Raw genomic sequence first — 15,121 nt, forward strand, 5'->3', positions numbered from 1 at the left:
CCATCCAATATATACTGTTACAAATGTTTCATTCCTTAACCCCTGGACGACGACCGCACGCAAATTAGTGGCCTCACAGACAGCTAGTTTGCGTATCGTGTGATGGCACACTCCCAGCACAAAGACTGGGATGTCACTGAGAGCCCCTAGTTCTATTCTAACGATCAGGACCCGAAACTCCCAATTCTGGGTCATCTGATCGCTGTGATAGACTCTGACTGGATGTCACAGTGATCAGTCACTGTGAAGCCTGCCCCCTTGTTATCTCTCTCTGAATGGGGAGAGAGAGAAAAAAAAGTGTGTGTAAAAAATAAATAAAAAAAAAAAACACCTAGATCTAGGTCTGTGCCAGGGTTGGTGTTTTGGTCAAGGTCAGGCTCAGTTTTTGTTTTGTAGGGGGGTTGTCAGGTTTTTTTTTTTTTTTTTTAATTTTTAAATTAGCAGCGGTGTCAGTTAGTGGCAGAATAAAAAGAAAATAAATTAAAAAAGCGCAAATTGTGCATTATGGTTTCTGGGCTGTACCATGGGTACAAACAACAACTAACATACACTCATGTGGTATCACTGCAACCGTCAGGAGGAGAAATTATTTTGGGTTATTTGGTTGTAGATTATGGCAGTAGCAAGAAATATAAAGCTAAATTTAAAAAAAAAGTTTTTATTTTTTTTTTTACTATTTTGGGCCAGTTTTCCTTTGGTAATGAAAAAAAAAATCAGGAGATATCCATTACCATTTACCACCAAATGAAAGCCCAATTTGTCCTGAAAAGAAAAAAAGGTATAATCCACCTGGATGCACAAAGTAGTTGTGATATGTACGGTTTTGCTAACACGTCAAAGTTGCAAAATTATGCTTAGGCGTTAAGATTTGCTTTACCCTTAGGCGTGAAGGGGTTAAACATGAACTTTCATAATATAATATATATCTGTCATTTAATTACCTGTGTGTGTATTTCTTCATTTATTGAGCGCTTAGTTTCTTGCTTCTTCTTCACAGCTAAAAGTTCCACCAGTGGACGAATAGTCATTCCCTTTCAGTGACAAAAATTAGCAAAAGGGTTAATGCTCAGTTTAAAGCATAGCCACTGGCAACCATAAGTCTTTTCAGATGTAGAAGTAAAGCATGTACAAAGTTTACTTGCCCTATTGGTGTTCTACATCTGCCTATAGCTAGCTCACACCCTTTTTATTATTCTTCCTCAATCTCAGAAAGTGGCATTGTTCATATGATCTTGTGGTTGGATAGCAGCAGTTTAGGGTCACATTCTTCAAACACTGCAGAGTGTGGGCAGCATTATGATTCCTCACATGGTGTATTTCCTAATTTGTGGCTGTTATTTACAATACATACTTTACAAAGATATATGGATGTTCTTGGAGTCATGATTAAGCTATGTGAAGGGGACATAGTTCATACAATACATAGCTGTAAAAATATACACACCACATACAGTACATACCACGATATCCTGAAACTTAGATACTGAGACAAGGATGCAGTTCCTGCATAGCTAGTATGGTCTCATAATATCCAAAAAGCACTGGATATCTTGTTGTACTAAGTAATTTCCTTTTTCCGGTATACATAGCCTTAAAAGCGTTTAGACTGCTACAACTGTAATGGCCTGCAACTCACCAACACTGGCAGGCAGGTTTATCTTGTCAGCGGTCCGCTTCTATATATTGAAGCTCTCCAACAAGGAGTACCAATACACACACTTCAAAATTATTATTATTATTATTATTATACAGTATTTATAAAGCGCCAATAGTTCGCTCAGCGCTGAACATTACAAAGGGGGACAGAACATGTGACAGAACAATACCAATACAATGCAAAACATGAGGGGATCAAGGGCCCTGCTCTTTCGAGCTTACAATCTAGGAGGGAGGGGATAGCTGTGGGGGATGGAGTGGTAGAAAGAGTGGAGGAGGTCGGCAAGTTAGCAGGGGGTGGGGTAGGCTTCCCTGAAGAGATGGGTTTTCAGGGTGCGCCTAAAGGAGAGTAGGTGATAATCTGATGGGTTGGGGCAGGGAGTTCCAGAGGATGGGTGACACCCTGGAGAAGTCCTGGAGGCGGGCATGGGAGGAGGAGACCAGGGAACTAGAGAGAAGGAGGTCTTGTGAGGAGCGGAGTGTGCGTGCTGGGCGGTACTTGGATATTAGGTCGGTGATGTAGTTCGGGGCAGTATGGTGGACAGCTTTGTACGTTAGCGTTAGGATTTTGAATTTGATCCGTTGCGCAATCGGAAGCCAGTGGAGGGATTGGCAGAGGGGGGTGGCGGATACAGAGCGGTTGGAAAGGTGAATGAGTCTGGCAGCCGTATTCAGGATCGACTGAAGCGGGGATAGCCAGCGGCGAGGCAGGCCAGTGAGGAGGGAGTTGCAGTAGTCGAGTTGTGATATGATGAGGGAGTGGATGAGCTGTTTAGTGGTTTCTGGGGTTAGGAACGTGCGGATTTTGGCGATATACACTCTTTTGTTTATAGTTTTTACATAATTATAAAAAACGGGACAAAAGTGTGCGTGAAATTTTAAAACACTAAAAAATTAAAGGGCTCAATCACACGGGTAGAAAGAACACTACATTTAGATGAGCATTTTCTGACTGAAAGGGACTTTTCTAGCAGAGCTAGAGCTCATTAACACAGGCAGAAAAATGTATTTTTTACATGACAGTTTCTGCATAAAGTACACGCCTAAAGTATTTGTGTTTATGCACAACTAATCGCAGAGCACATTTTTGTATGTAGACGCAGCCATGTATGGCCTCACTGATTGCTATAATTCTGCATTTAGATGTGTACAAAAAAAAAAGAAAAGAAAAAAAAAAACAAACTATCTGCTGTGCATGTATAAACAGCGTTTCCTTCTGCTCATGTGAATGAGCCCTGTGTGTCTGGACTCATTGATTACTATAGTGCTGCATTCAGATGCATACAAACTATCTGCTGTATGCATCTAAACATGCGTTTTTTCAGGCTGTGTGAATTCGCCAAATGAGCAAAATTCATCTTAACAACCATTTGTTTGTGCATGTGTGGAAAACTTCCCAAAAGAGATCATTTCCATTTCAAACAAATGCCATGGCTAAACAAATGTGCTTCATTGTGAAACCCTCTGATTCAGCCCCTCTACACACTGAACTATTTAAATTAGCAAAAATGAATGTAATACCATAACAGAATTTCATCTGCCCCCACCTCCAGCCCCAAAAAGTACCTTTACTCACCTGCACAAACACTGTGAAGAAAATTACTGTAATTATTGCAGTGAGGAACATATCTCTGTTATGGCTATGCAATAAGTATCCCAGGGAGAAAGCAATGGCTCCACGCAAGCCACCATATGCAATAATGAATTGGTCTTTGGGTGTCAGCTTCACTATGCGGAATTTGTTGATAAAACACGTTAAGCCAAGAACACCTAAGAAAGGGACATAAAATTGAAACTTACAACAAAAAAAAAAACCGCAACAAATTGTTCAGTTATTATTGTTTAGAAAACCTGTCAGGAAATATAACATGAATACTGTACAGGTAAAACTGTAGCCTTGAAAGGATTGGGCAGGAGTGGCATTTCAGAGTGAATGTTTACTTCCACTGTTAGTCTTCTGGATCCTGGAACACAGACACCCTCATCTACTTTGGATTTAAACACACACCTGCTCCTAAATTATTTCACATTTAAAAACCAAACTACTAGCACAAATATTTAAGATTAATAACATGCCTTAAGAGGTCATTAATCCCTAAACATATCTGAAAAAACCCCCACAACTATATTGCAGTCACTGGAATTGGAAACTGCATCAATTTCCTTTTTTAGGCATTTTCCCATTATTTTCAACTGGTAATTCTGCCAATAACACACTTCCTGACCTAGAGTGACAACACTCACTCACTATCAGGGGCGGACTGACAACTCATGGGGCCCCTGGGCAATAGGGGATCATGGGGCCCCTGTGTCCTTGCCCAAACGCAAAAAAGCCTATGAAAAAGGTACCAGGGGCATCTCATGGGGCCCCCTACTGACCCCGGGCCCTCGGGCAGTGACCAAGTTTCCGAATGGTCAGTCTGCCCCTGCTCACTACACCATGTCTATGGAGGAGCAGAAGCATTGCCATGTTTCGTTCAGTCCATGTGAAGATTTCTAACAAGTTTTTTTCCACTATTTGCTGAAAATGTACTTGGCCTTAAAAAAGAAAACTTATGCAACCACACCACCCAAGGTCTTGCAAATTGCAGTATATTACTTTTTTGGGTTCAGCTATACTTTAAGGTCTAAAGACAGTAAATCCACATGGACTTGTGTTACACCATATACTTGCTGTGTCCAGACCTTACCAACGGTCAAAGTCAAAAAGGACGAAAAGCCAAAAGCTTTGACTTTCAAGCAGTTATTTCTGGCATTTACCATGATCCCATGACAAAGCAGGGTCACACAAGCACAGCTGCTGCACAAAATCTGTCTCCTTTTACCTCTGTTAACAAAGAGAAAGATGGCAAGGCATTTTAACGCCATCCAAGAAAAAAAAAAAAAAAAACAATAGTGCATTAGTTCTCCAGATTCCAGCTAAATCACATATATAATAAGTATTGTTACACCGTGAAAGAAGTAGGTCATGGTTACACTAGTCAGATATTGGTAAACTAAAATGCAGTAAGAGTATGATCCCCAACTGTCACATGAAAATCTAGGTACACTTCACATGTGAATGTCAAATAGAATTCTGAATTAAACATAAAGCAATACCCAACACGCGTGCTATCAGACAGAAGAAAAGGGTGCAGATGACATAGGTCCAATTCCAATGATGAGATCCAGCCACGGTGGAAACTCCAAGAAAGATGAAAATTAAAGTCTCACTGACACTGCTCCACATTTTCAGGAAATATTTGATAGTAGTATGGGACTTGTGGGAAATATTAGCCTCCACATAAGGTCGCATTACAACTCCTGAAGCAATAAGGCTGAAAAAAAACCAAAAAAAAAAAAACAATTTTCAACCTGCAATATGTTTTATTTTTACAGACCAGAGCAGTAAAGCAACAAGACAGGCCAGCATGGTGTCAGCATGCCAAATAAAAGGCAAGAGTATGGTGCTACAGGTAATCAGAACACTATAAATATAACTTATGGAAAAGTAACTTACGCCATAATTCCTGAGAGATGGAAGAGCTCTGCAGACATATATGCCATGTAACTATAGAGGAAAACAAACAAGGGCTCAATAACACGGATGTGGGAGGTGAAGCGGGAAGTGAAGGCTGCGATAATCCCATATACCACTCCGACAAACACCCCTCCCAGGGCAACAACAAAGAAACTCAGGAACCCCAGAGATATATCACGGAATGTAACTTGATCCAAGACAGAAAATTCTTCAAAAAGGTGATACAAAACCTATAGAGAGAGATACACATAAACAAATACGAAAAGAACAAACGAGTGGACAATTGGAATAAATAGGTTTTGGAAAGATTCAAAATAACAAGGGTGACATGGAAAAGTTTCACTTACATGGCAAAAATTTCAGTAGGTTATTCATGTTTACATTTCACCTACACAGAAGCTCAGTGTTTTCTAGAATTGTAACAAAAGCTAGCCAGAAGTGGGTCAGTTTTTTTCCGTTCAACCAGCAGGCTGAAGGAGAAAACTGATCCGATTTCCCCTATCCACACATTCGAGGCGGATAGGAGAACCCTCCCACTGTGTCATTGTATTCTGACAGCGGGGAGACTTCCACGCCATCAGAATACACAGATCAGCACTGCAGTCTATAGCCTGCAGAACTGATCTAGAGGACATTTTCCAGCAGGGCGGATGTATAGAAGATCTACTTTCGTACAAACATAGTGCCCATACATGGGTCAAACTTTGGCTGGTCCCTGCTAAACGGCTGAATTTTAATCCATCTATGGGCAGCCTAAGGCCCAAAAGGGCTTAGTTGCAATGGAAAAAAAAAATCAGTTTTAGGAGGGGACAGTTTAGCAAACACCAAAAAAAAATCTTTGCAATGGTGCCTGCTACTCCCCCTTCCACCTTAATTATACTTCCTTCTATCAAGTATTTAAAATTCAAGAGCAATAGATAATTGAAAGATATTGCTCATATACAAATGTGCAGCATGATTCTTTAGAAGCTTTTCTTTAGAGAAATCATGTACTACGTCCTAGGTAAGGGTTTTTTGTTTTCTTACTTGCATATTCAGGACACAACTGTATAATGTAGGAATGACTTCATTTGGGGCGCTTTTCCCTAATTTCCTAGTGCATTTCCAGAAAAGGAAGTGTAAGAAAATTACCCAGAAATCTTTTCTAATCTAGCCAAAGCTTAAAAAAAGAAAAAAAAAAGTTTGGGCTTTATGTGCACTAAAATGAAGGTCTGTCTTCATTTTTGAGGAAAGGAAAGAAAGTTTCACTGCTAAAGCTAGCCAGTTTGCTACTCAAATATACAGCTAATTTATTAGCATATTTAAATATGGCTAGGGAGCTAGATTACAATGTGAACAGGCTACCAATGCTTTATGTTCTTGCCAATACCTTTAAACTTGCGATCCTTAACTCTCTGTGTTATTTTGACATTAAACATTGCAATCTTGCCTAGTTATTTTTAGTCATTTTTCAAAATTCACAAATAAATATATATATATATATATATATATATATATATATATATAAATCTATCATATGTTGTATTAGTACAACAATCCTTCTACAAGAAATTTATTTTGTACTTATACTAAAAAATTTTCTGTAATATACACCCCATTTTTCAATAATAAAAAGTGTTCCAATAGGTTGACAAGGCCTTAAAATGAAAGACAGCCACTTTAAAAGAAAAAAAAATGAGCAAATAAAAAAAGATGTTACCCATGGCAATCAGATTTAGTTCTGGACAGGAAATAAAAGCAGGTCAGTGATCACTGTCTATGGTTAAAGTGATTGCACGTTTTTTTTTTTTTAACTAACAAACATATTCTACTTACCTTCAACAGGATTGCACAGAGTGGCCTCAATCCTCTTATTCTGGGGTTCACCTGGAGCTCCTGGCTCCTCCTATGCTTCCTATGGTGGAACTACTGAGGGCTTGATCCCGTGCTGAGTTGCCTGTTGGCCCCACCCCCTCGCCACAGGATTTGACTGACAGAAGCAGGCACTATTGGCTGTGCCAAGCCTGTGAGAGGGGGAAGATCTGCTACAGATGGGTACAGCACTGGATTGAGTGAGGGCTCAGGCAAGTATGTGGCGGAGTGAGGGGACAACATCACTTTTTAAACCTTTTTTTTTTACCATGATGCAGGGAATGCATTAAGGCAAAAAAAGAAAGTTTAGCCTTTAGAACCACTTTAAGAGGCATTCTCTGTTCCAATTTTATAAAATAATCTCTATATTAAATAATTTCAAATTATTTAAAGCTAATAATGATAAATTATTTAGAAGCAGATACTTACTACAGTGACGGCATCATTAAGCAGGGACTCTCCAAACACTAGAATGTGGAGCAGCTCATTTATGTGGATTTCTTCAAACACAGCCAATACAGCCACCGGGTCCACAGCGGATATGATACTGCCAAAAAGCAAGTTGTCCAGGAGGTCTACATTTGCAAGCTGGCCTCCACTTATCTGGCACACTGCAAACAGCAGTGACCCTATAAAGAAGGCATTCCAGAGGGTGCCCACCACTGCAAATATCAGAATAGTTCCTAGGTTTTCAGAGAAAGGACGCAGGGGCAAGAAGTATCCAGCATCTAGGATAATAGGGGGCAGAAGGTACAGGAAGAAGACTTTGGAACTTAAAACTGGAGGGATTTCACCCACTGCTTTGATAAGTCCACCAACCAAAAGCCCTACAACAATCAGAAGACAGCTCTCTGGAACAACGTTGGACACAGTAGGAATCACATGGAATCCTGAAAAAAAAACACAAAGATATTCCATGATGAGTATTTGGTAATCATGTCATAACATTTAGGAGTATATTTAAAAAAACAAAGCATCTGTCAATCACCAAGCATTCACTGCAGGTAAATCTTCCTGTGTGATTTAAATTAAAGTGATTGATTTACCACCAGTCAATGGTGAAAAGTCACATTCACAGCTTTATAGGAACGAACGAACGAACGAACGAACACACACACACCTTTAACCCATTAGTTATAGAGGGGAAAACAAATGTTAATGCCTGAACAAAATTTTGTAACTTTGACATATTTTGGTAAAACTGCACATATCAGAACTTCTAACTACTTAGTGTATCCAGGTGGATTATAACTTGTTTTTTCAGGACAAATTGGTCTTTCATTTTGTGGTAAATGGTAATGGATATCTCCTGATTTTTTTTTTTTTTTTTGTAATTCTCACCAACTTTGCCTTTAATTTGTAACCATTACGTTCAGTTAGGGCTGAAACACCTAAAATCGACATAACTGTTAACTATTTTCATAATCGATTAGTTGTCCAGCCAATTAGTTGGCCTACATACAGAACGCATATTTCTTTACATATCAGAAAACACATTGCAGCACACACTCAGCTCAGCACACTGTTCATACAAGTCAGTGCTTGAGAACTAGTGAACGTGTGAGGGCAATGCCTCATGGGACATTTTAACCCATCATGACAGATAATAAAAAAAAAGCATGCTGCTGCTACTAAATGTCTTATGCTGGCCATACACGTAACAATTTTTGGACGAGAATATTTGTAAGAAAATTCTTTGTACATAATGATAAATGGACAACTGAAAGTTTCACTTCCTTTTAACATTCAAATTTAAAAATGAATGTACTTTCTGAATGAAAACCACAAACACTATCTGAAAATTAGTTTGATCGAGAAATGTTTTCCATTCTGCTCCTTTGAATTGATTTGACCCCACTAATGATTAGAAAATCAAATGAACGCTCTTAAAACAAAAATTTACACACACACACACACGAGAAAACCACCGGACAATCCTGGAGTTGGGCATAGAGATAAGTGAAGAAAAGATGGCCTCCACTCATCTCTATGCCCTTGAAGGACCGGAGTGATGTCACTTCTGTTTCCGGCACCTTGTAAATCAGGCCTTTTTTTCCCCCCAAGCACTAGATCAATGCTTTTTTTGATCTAATGCTTTACTTTGTAGAGGAGAGATGTTGGGGTCTTATTGACCCCATATCTCTCCATAAAGAGGACCTGTCACTAATTATTTCTATCACAAGGGATGCATTATTATTATTCAGAATTTATATAGTGCCAAGTTTGCTCAAACTCCTGGCTCTAAACAGCAGTGCTCTCCGCCAATGGGCAGCAAGGGAGACTGGACCAGTGGGAGGCGGGAATAAAAATGGAAAGCAATTGATCAGACCGATCTTGGTGTGATCAAATGCTCTTCAGGGCAGAGGAGGGATATGGGGTCTTATTTACCCCAGATCTCTCCATAAAAAGTACCTATCATTGCATTAAAAGCACCCCTCTCCCTCCCGTGTTCGCGTGCAAAAATGAATGCATGCGTCAGTCCCGCATGCATGCAAACAGCGATTTTCACACACACGTGAGGTATCAACGTGCACGTCAGATCGAGGGCAGTAATTCTAGCACCAGACCCTCCTGTGTAAATCTAAAGTGGTAACCTGTAAAAGCTTTTAAAGCGTCACCTATGGATAGTAAAATTTACGCCGTTTGTTGCCATTGCATGGGCATGTGCAATTCTAAGCATGACATGTTTGGAATCTCTTTAGTGGCGTAACATCTTTTATATTTTATCAAAAAATTGGTCATGGATTGTGTTTTTTTGCATTAAAATTCCAAAAAGTGTATTTAGAAAAATAAATAAATGAATTGTGTTTGAAAAACTGCTGTGCAAATGCTGTGTGACATAAAAAAATTGCAAAACCCACCAATTCATTATTTAGGGCCTCTGCTTTAAAAAAAAAAATGCGTGGGAGTTCTAAGAAATTTTCTAGCAAAAAATAAAACACATTAAAAGTTTAAGTCACCATACAGCCCCTTTCATTTTTAACCACTTCAATACCGGGCACTTTTACCCCCTTCCTGCCCAGGCCAATTTTCAGGTTTCAGCGCTCTCACACTTTGGATGAGAATTGCGCGGTCATGCAACACTGTACCCAAACTAAATTTTTATAATTTTGTTCACACAACTAGAGCTTTGTTTTGGTGGTATTAAATCACCACTGGGGTTTTTATTTTTTGCTAAACAAAAAAAAAAAAAAAAAACCGAACATTTTGAAAAAACAAACATGTTTTTCTTTGTTTCGGTTATAAAAAATTGCAAAATAAATAATTGTTCTTCATAAATTTAGGCCAAGATGTATTCTGCTACATTTCTTTGGTGAAAATAACCCAAATCAGTATTTACCATTTAGTCTGTAGGAAAGTTACAGAGTTCACAAACTATGGGATATATCTGAAAATTGATCAATCCTGAAGTACTGACAGCCAATCTAATTTCTTGAGGCCCAAAAATGTCAGAACAGTACAGATTATCCCCCAAATGACCCCTTTTTGCAAAGTAGATAGTCCGACGTATTTCATAAGAGGCATGGTGAGTTTTTTGAAGTTGTAATTTTTTTTTCATAAGTTTTTGGAAAATGGTCACTATTTTATTTTTTACATACTGTCACCAGTGCAGTACAGCGTACTCATATAACTGGTGTGGTGGCGATCAGAGTCACTGACTGGTGACAGTACAAAAAAATAATAGCTAATTATTTTTCAATATTTTTTTATTACTTTTTTTTTCTTTTACTATTTTCTTTTCATATTACACTATGACCTAAATAATATAATGTTACCATAGTAACATTGTATTACTTTGGGGAAGTGATCAGTATTTTTTTTTTTTACACAATATGATTGCTTATATCAAAGAATTTATTTACTATAAGCAAGCATTTAACTGAATGAAATTGATTTATTCAGGTTTTTTTGTTGCGATTAGCTGTGATTGGCCACGGCTAATCAGAAGACACAGATGAGCTGTGATTGGCCCAGTCTGTGCAAGTGATCACTGTGACTGATCACAGCTAGTTACACAGTTGTATACAATGGATGGCATGAAAGGAAGCCATCCATGGTTTACAACTGTCATGTGACCTGCTGTGATTGTTTTTTTTTTTCAGCAGGACAAGTAGATTGTATTGAGGGACAAAGTAGATTGGGACCTCGATTAACTCCCTTGGGCAAGCAGTTTCTTTTAAAAATTTCCACACCCCTGTCCTCCCCTTTTTCAAGAGATCACCTCTCCTGACAAGACAGACTGAACCATAGGCATTTGCACATGCTCAGTTTGATGTGTAATGCTAAAGAGGTTTTTTTAGTCTTGGGAAAGTGCATGTGATCAGCACAGGGCCAATCAGCGCTGTCCAGACAGAGGTCAGGGGTTTTGCATCCTTCTAGAGCAGAAAGAAAACTCCTCCTACAAGCCTTAGCTAGTGCTTGGCTGAACACTGATATAAGTCACACGACTGCTCTAACTGCTGATGAGAAAAGGTATTTAGCAGTCTATTTTTACTAAAATAGTTGCATTTCCAGGTCCTGTGTACTGTGGGAGACCAGATATAGTGGATGCAGGGTCCTGGGTTTAGTAACACTTTAACCACGCTATCGCCGGTTATCCAGTTCTGGGAGGGAGTCATAGTCCTCCCAGAACATGCCCTCCCACGCGACCCCGGCGGCGTGCACCCAGTGAGCTCTGTGATTGCTGTGTCCTATGGACACAGCTGATCACGTGATGAGGTAAAATGCCAATCACAGCGGCCTTTTACCATGTGATCAGCTCTGTCCAATGACACAGCAGATCACGGAGTAAGTACAGTTGCCAGTTATCAGCAGCACTTTCCTCACACTGTCACAGCGTGAGGAAAGTACTGTCGATAACCAGCAGCTCTCACAGAGCAGATTGGCACTGATGATCAGTGTCCTGCAGTGCCTCCCACCAGTGCAACCTACCAGTGCCCCCCTAGGCAGCTCTGCCCATCAGTGACCATCATTACTGCATATCACTGCCTCCTCATCAATACCCACCACTGGCACCTGATCAGTGCAGCTTCATCAACGCACATCAGTGAAGGAGAAAAATTACCTGTTTACTAAATTTTATAATAGAAACAAAGGAAAACTTTTTTTTTCAAATTTTGTGCTCTTTTTTTGTTTATAGTGCAAAAATAAAACCCCCAGTGGCAATTAAATACCACCAAAAGAAAGCTCTGTTTGTGTGAAAAAAAATGCTATAAATTTCATATGAGTACAGTGTTGCATGACCACGCAACTGTCATTCAAAGTGTGACAGCGGTGAAAGCCTGAAAATTGGCCTGGGCATGAAGGGGGTATAAGTGCCCAGTAGGCAAGTGGTTAAATGCAAAAGGAAACACAGCAGGGTGCCAGGTCAGCCTGAATTAAAACAAGTGAACTTTATTCCAGAGGCACTTACATGTAAAATACTCCAGTCAGTATCCTGATTCAGTGCAGTTAGCAAAGACAGCTCTCTCTTCAGAGTGGTAGAACCGACTATCGCTGTAGGGAGTGGGGAGAGACCCGCTGGAGATGGAAGTACACGGGGTCCCTCCATGCACTCTCACCGAATGGCCAGGGTGTCTGATAAAGGAGGTGGAGCCCCAGAAACACATTGCAGCCCGCCCACTTGTCATTCATGGCACCTGTCAGACACCCCAGCCATTTGTCGGTGCGCATAGAGGGACACCGTGTACTTCTATCTCCAGCGGGTCTCTCCCCACTCCCTACAGCGATAGTCGGTTCCACCACTCTGAAGAGAGAGCTGTCTTTGCTAACAGCACTGAATCAGGATACTGACTGGAGTATTTTACATGCAAGTGCCTCTTGAATAAAGTTCACTTGTTTTAATTCATACTGACCTGGTGCCCTGCCGTGTTTCCTTTTGCACGTCTTCTGAGGGATTCCACCATCCTTGGCAAGGAGCTGCAGGTGATTGTGTGTGTTTTAGTCTTCTTCGCCCACACCTTTCCTCATTCAACAACCATTTGGAAGGACTGATCGACTGATACACGCTATCCTCTGCATAATTGCAAGTTCGGCTACAATGTATTTGGTTACTATTTCCCTATTTATATGGACCGGTTTACAAGTTCATCATTTATACCACATTCTATCATCTGAGCACTGAATATGCTTGTAATTTTTACAAGGTGTTGTACAGGCAAGTGGTTACAGCAGAGCTCCACCAAAAAGGGGAAGTTCCGCTTTAAGGCTTTGTCCCCCTCTCTCCGTTAAGAATTGGCACCTTTGGGGAAGGGGGGGAGCGGGTACCCAAATTTGACAGGTACCCGCTCCCACTTCCAGTGCAATCACTTAAGGCGATTGGAAGCGGAGGTTGTCCTCGCCCCCTCCCTCCCCATAGTCATCTAGGACACATGACAAGGAGACTACGGGACCATTCACAAAGCACAGTGCTACTCGCGCATGTGCAGTGGACATTCGGCTGTGAGGCCGCAAGCTGTCACAGCCAAGTGCCCACACAGAAGATGCTGGAGCTGGGAGAGAGAGGGGAAGACAGCCAGTGAAACCAGCCGTGGTGAGGACACCGCTTTACCAAAGGACAGGTAAGTGTCTATATTTTAAAAGTCAGCAGCTACAGTTGTTATAGCTGCTCACATTTTTTTTCTTTTAATTCAACTGGAACTCCGCTTTAAATAAAAGACAGTTTCTTGTCAACATCAATTCCAAACTTTCCCGATTTCTGCCAGGGTATGCAAACTTTTGAACACAACTGTACTAACCCTTCCAACAGTGTTATTGATATACAAACATTTCATGGTTCTTTTGTTTTTTTAAAGTGTCAATGTAAATGTATTTATGTTTCTGATGATTAATGTCACTGTTTTTTTCTTAGGCAAGGTACGCAACTATTTTTTTTTTGGGACACTGTAGAAATAGCAATAGAACATATTTTGAATCACCCTTAATGCCAGTACCAGTAGACAGCTATTGGATGTTGCAGGTGACATTTACCAGACATACAGTATAGATCCTTCTAATCCATACTGCATACTTTCACGGATCATCGAGTCACCAAGGTCACATTGATGAGAAACACATACAGATACACAAACCTTATACAAAACACATGTAGGGTAAATATCCTGTACTATGCAAGTACTGTTTCACCAGCTATCCTTATCCTTTTATTAGATTTACTGGTAAATACTGCATTATAGCAAGAAATGAGGCTTTGCTTTTTATCATAGATGCTCTGTATAGCTTTAACTAATAAGATGGTGGAGGTACCCAAATCAGGGGTCAGTGCCAAAGCACCAAGCTACAGTTAGTGAGTCACTGGTGATCAAAAAGAAATTACACAGTACAGAAAGATTAGGTGTGTAAATATCGTAGGTGTGTAAGAAGGCCATTAAGCTATTTGTAGGTTTGCCGTGCTCACACCCAGTGCCTCATAAAAAAAAAAAGAAACACAACACATTTTATATAAAAACCTGAACTGCAATGAAAGGTTTCAGATTGCCACAAGATATCCTCAGAGCACTTGCTGTGCAGTGCCGCCCACCCCCTTCCTGTGACAGTAGGCCAATGTTCACTCTCCCACAGTCACATTTTAAAATCAGTGCAGCTTTGCGGGGCTCCACCAGCACAGTCGCATCGTTCATTCCTAGGGATCTGTGAATGAATAATCTACAAATCCCATCTGCCACCTCAGCAGACAGACTTGTAGTTTCACTGTACTCCATTGGCTCACATTCCAAATGATTATATAAAAATAAAGAAAAGCGCCAAATTAAACCAAACTCAAGCTGCAAACCTAACCCAAAAAAGGTATGTGAAAAAATAAGTGAATATAGGAACGCGCTAATTAAATAACAAATATTCAAAATGATCAATAAGTGAAAATTATATAAGTGAAAAAATGACAAAAGGACGAGCCCCACTCACTGCGACGTGAGGCTGTCGAATGATGAAACGCGTAGGGCGGGGCTTAATGGATGTGACGTCAAGATGTTCCCCGAGGCTGTCGGCTGTTCATCCGCAGTGAGCGGGGCTCGTCCTTTTGTTACTGAAGGCTGTCATTGCCGGTGTCGGCTCAGACACCTTTCTTGTGAGTTTACATTGAGTTTTAAATACATT

General features: G+C 40.2%; 1 protein-coding gene across 1 annotated transcript in view; it reads right to left on the bottom strand.

Annotated features, from left to right (window-relative positions):
* The window catches only part of SLC9A1 (solute carrier family 9 member A1), a 74,704-nt gene that overhangs the window by 29,230 nt on the left and 30,353 nt on the right, over positions 1–15,121 (bottom strand). The window contains exons 2-6 of the mRNA XM_089686240.1: positions 7,457–7,917; positions 5,156–5,406; positions 4,756–4,973; positions 3,233–3,426; positions 942–1,031 (exon numbers count right to left, since the gene is read on the bottom strand). Of these exons, the coding sequence (XP_089542366.1) occupies positions 942–1,031; positions 3,233–3,426; positions 4,756–4,973; positions 5,156–5,406; positions 7,457–7,917 (1,214 nt within the window). The remainder of the gene's footprint in view (positions 1–941; positions 1,032–3,232; positions 3,427–4,755; positions 4,974–5,155; positions 5,407–7,456; positions 7,918–15,121) is intronic.

Source organism: Staurois parvus, unplaced genomic scaffold, assembly GCF_062004578.1.
Source record: "Staurois parvus isolate SC_StPar_1 unplaced genomic scaffold, SC_StPar_1.0 ptg000394l, whole genome shotgun sequence".
Taxonomy (NCBI): Eukaryota; Metazoa; Chordata; class Amphibia; order Anura; family Ranidae; genus Staurois; species Staurois parvus.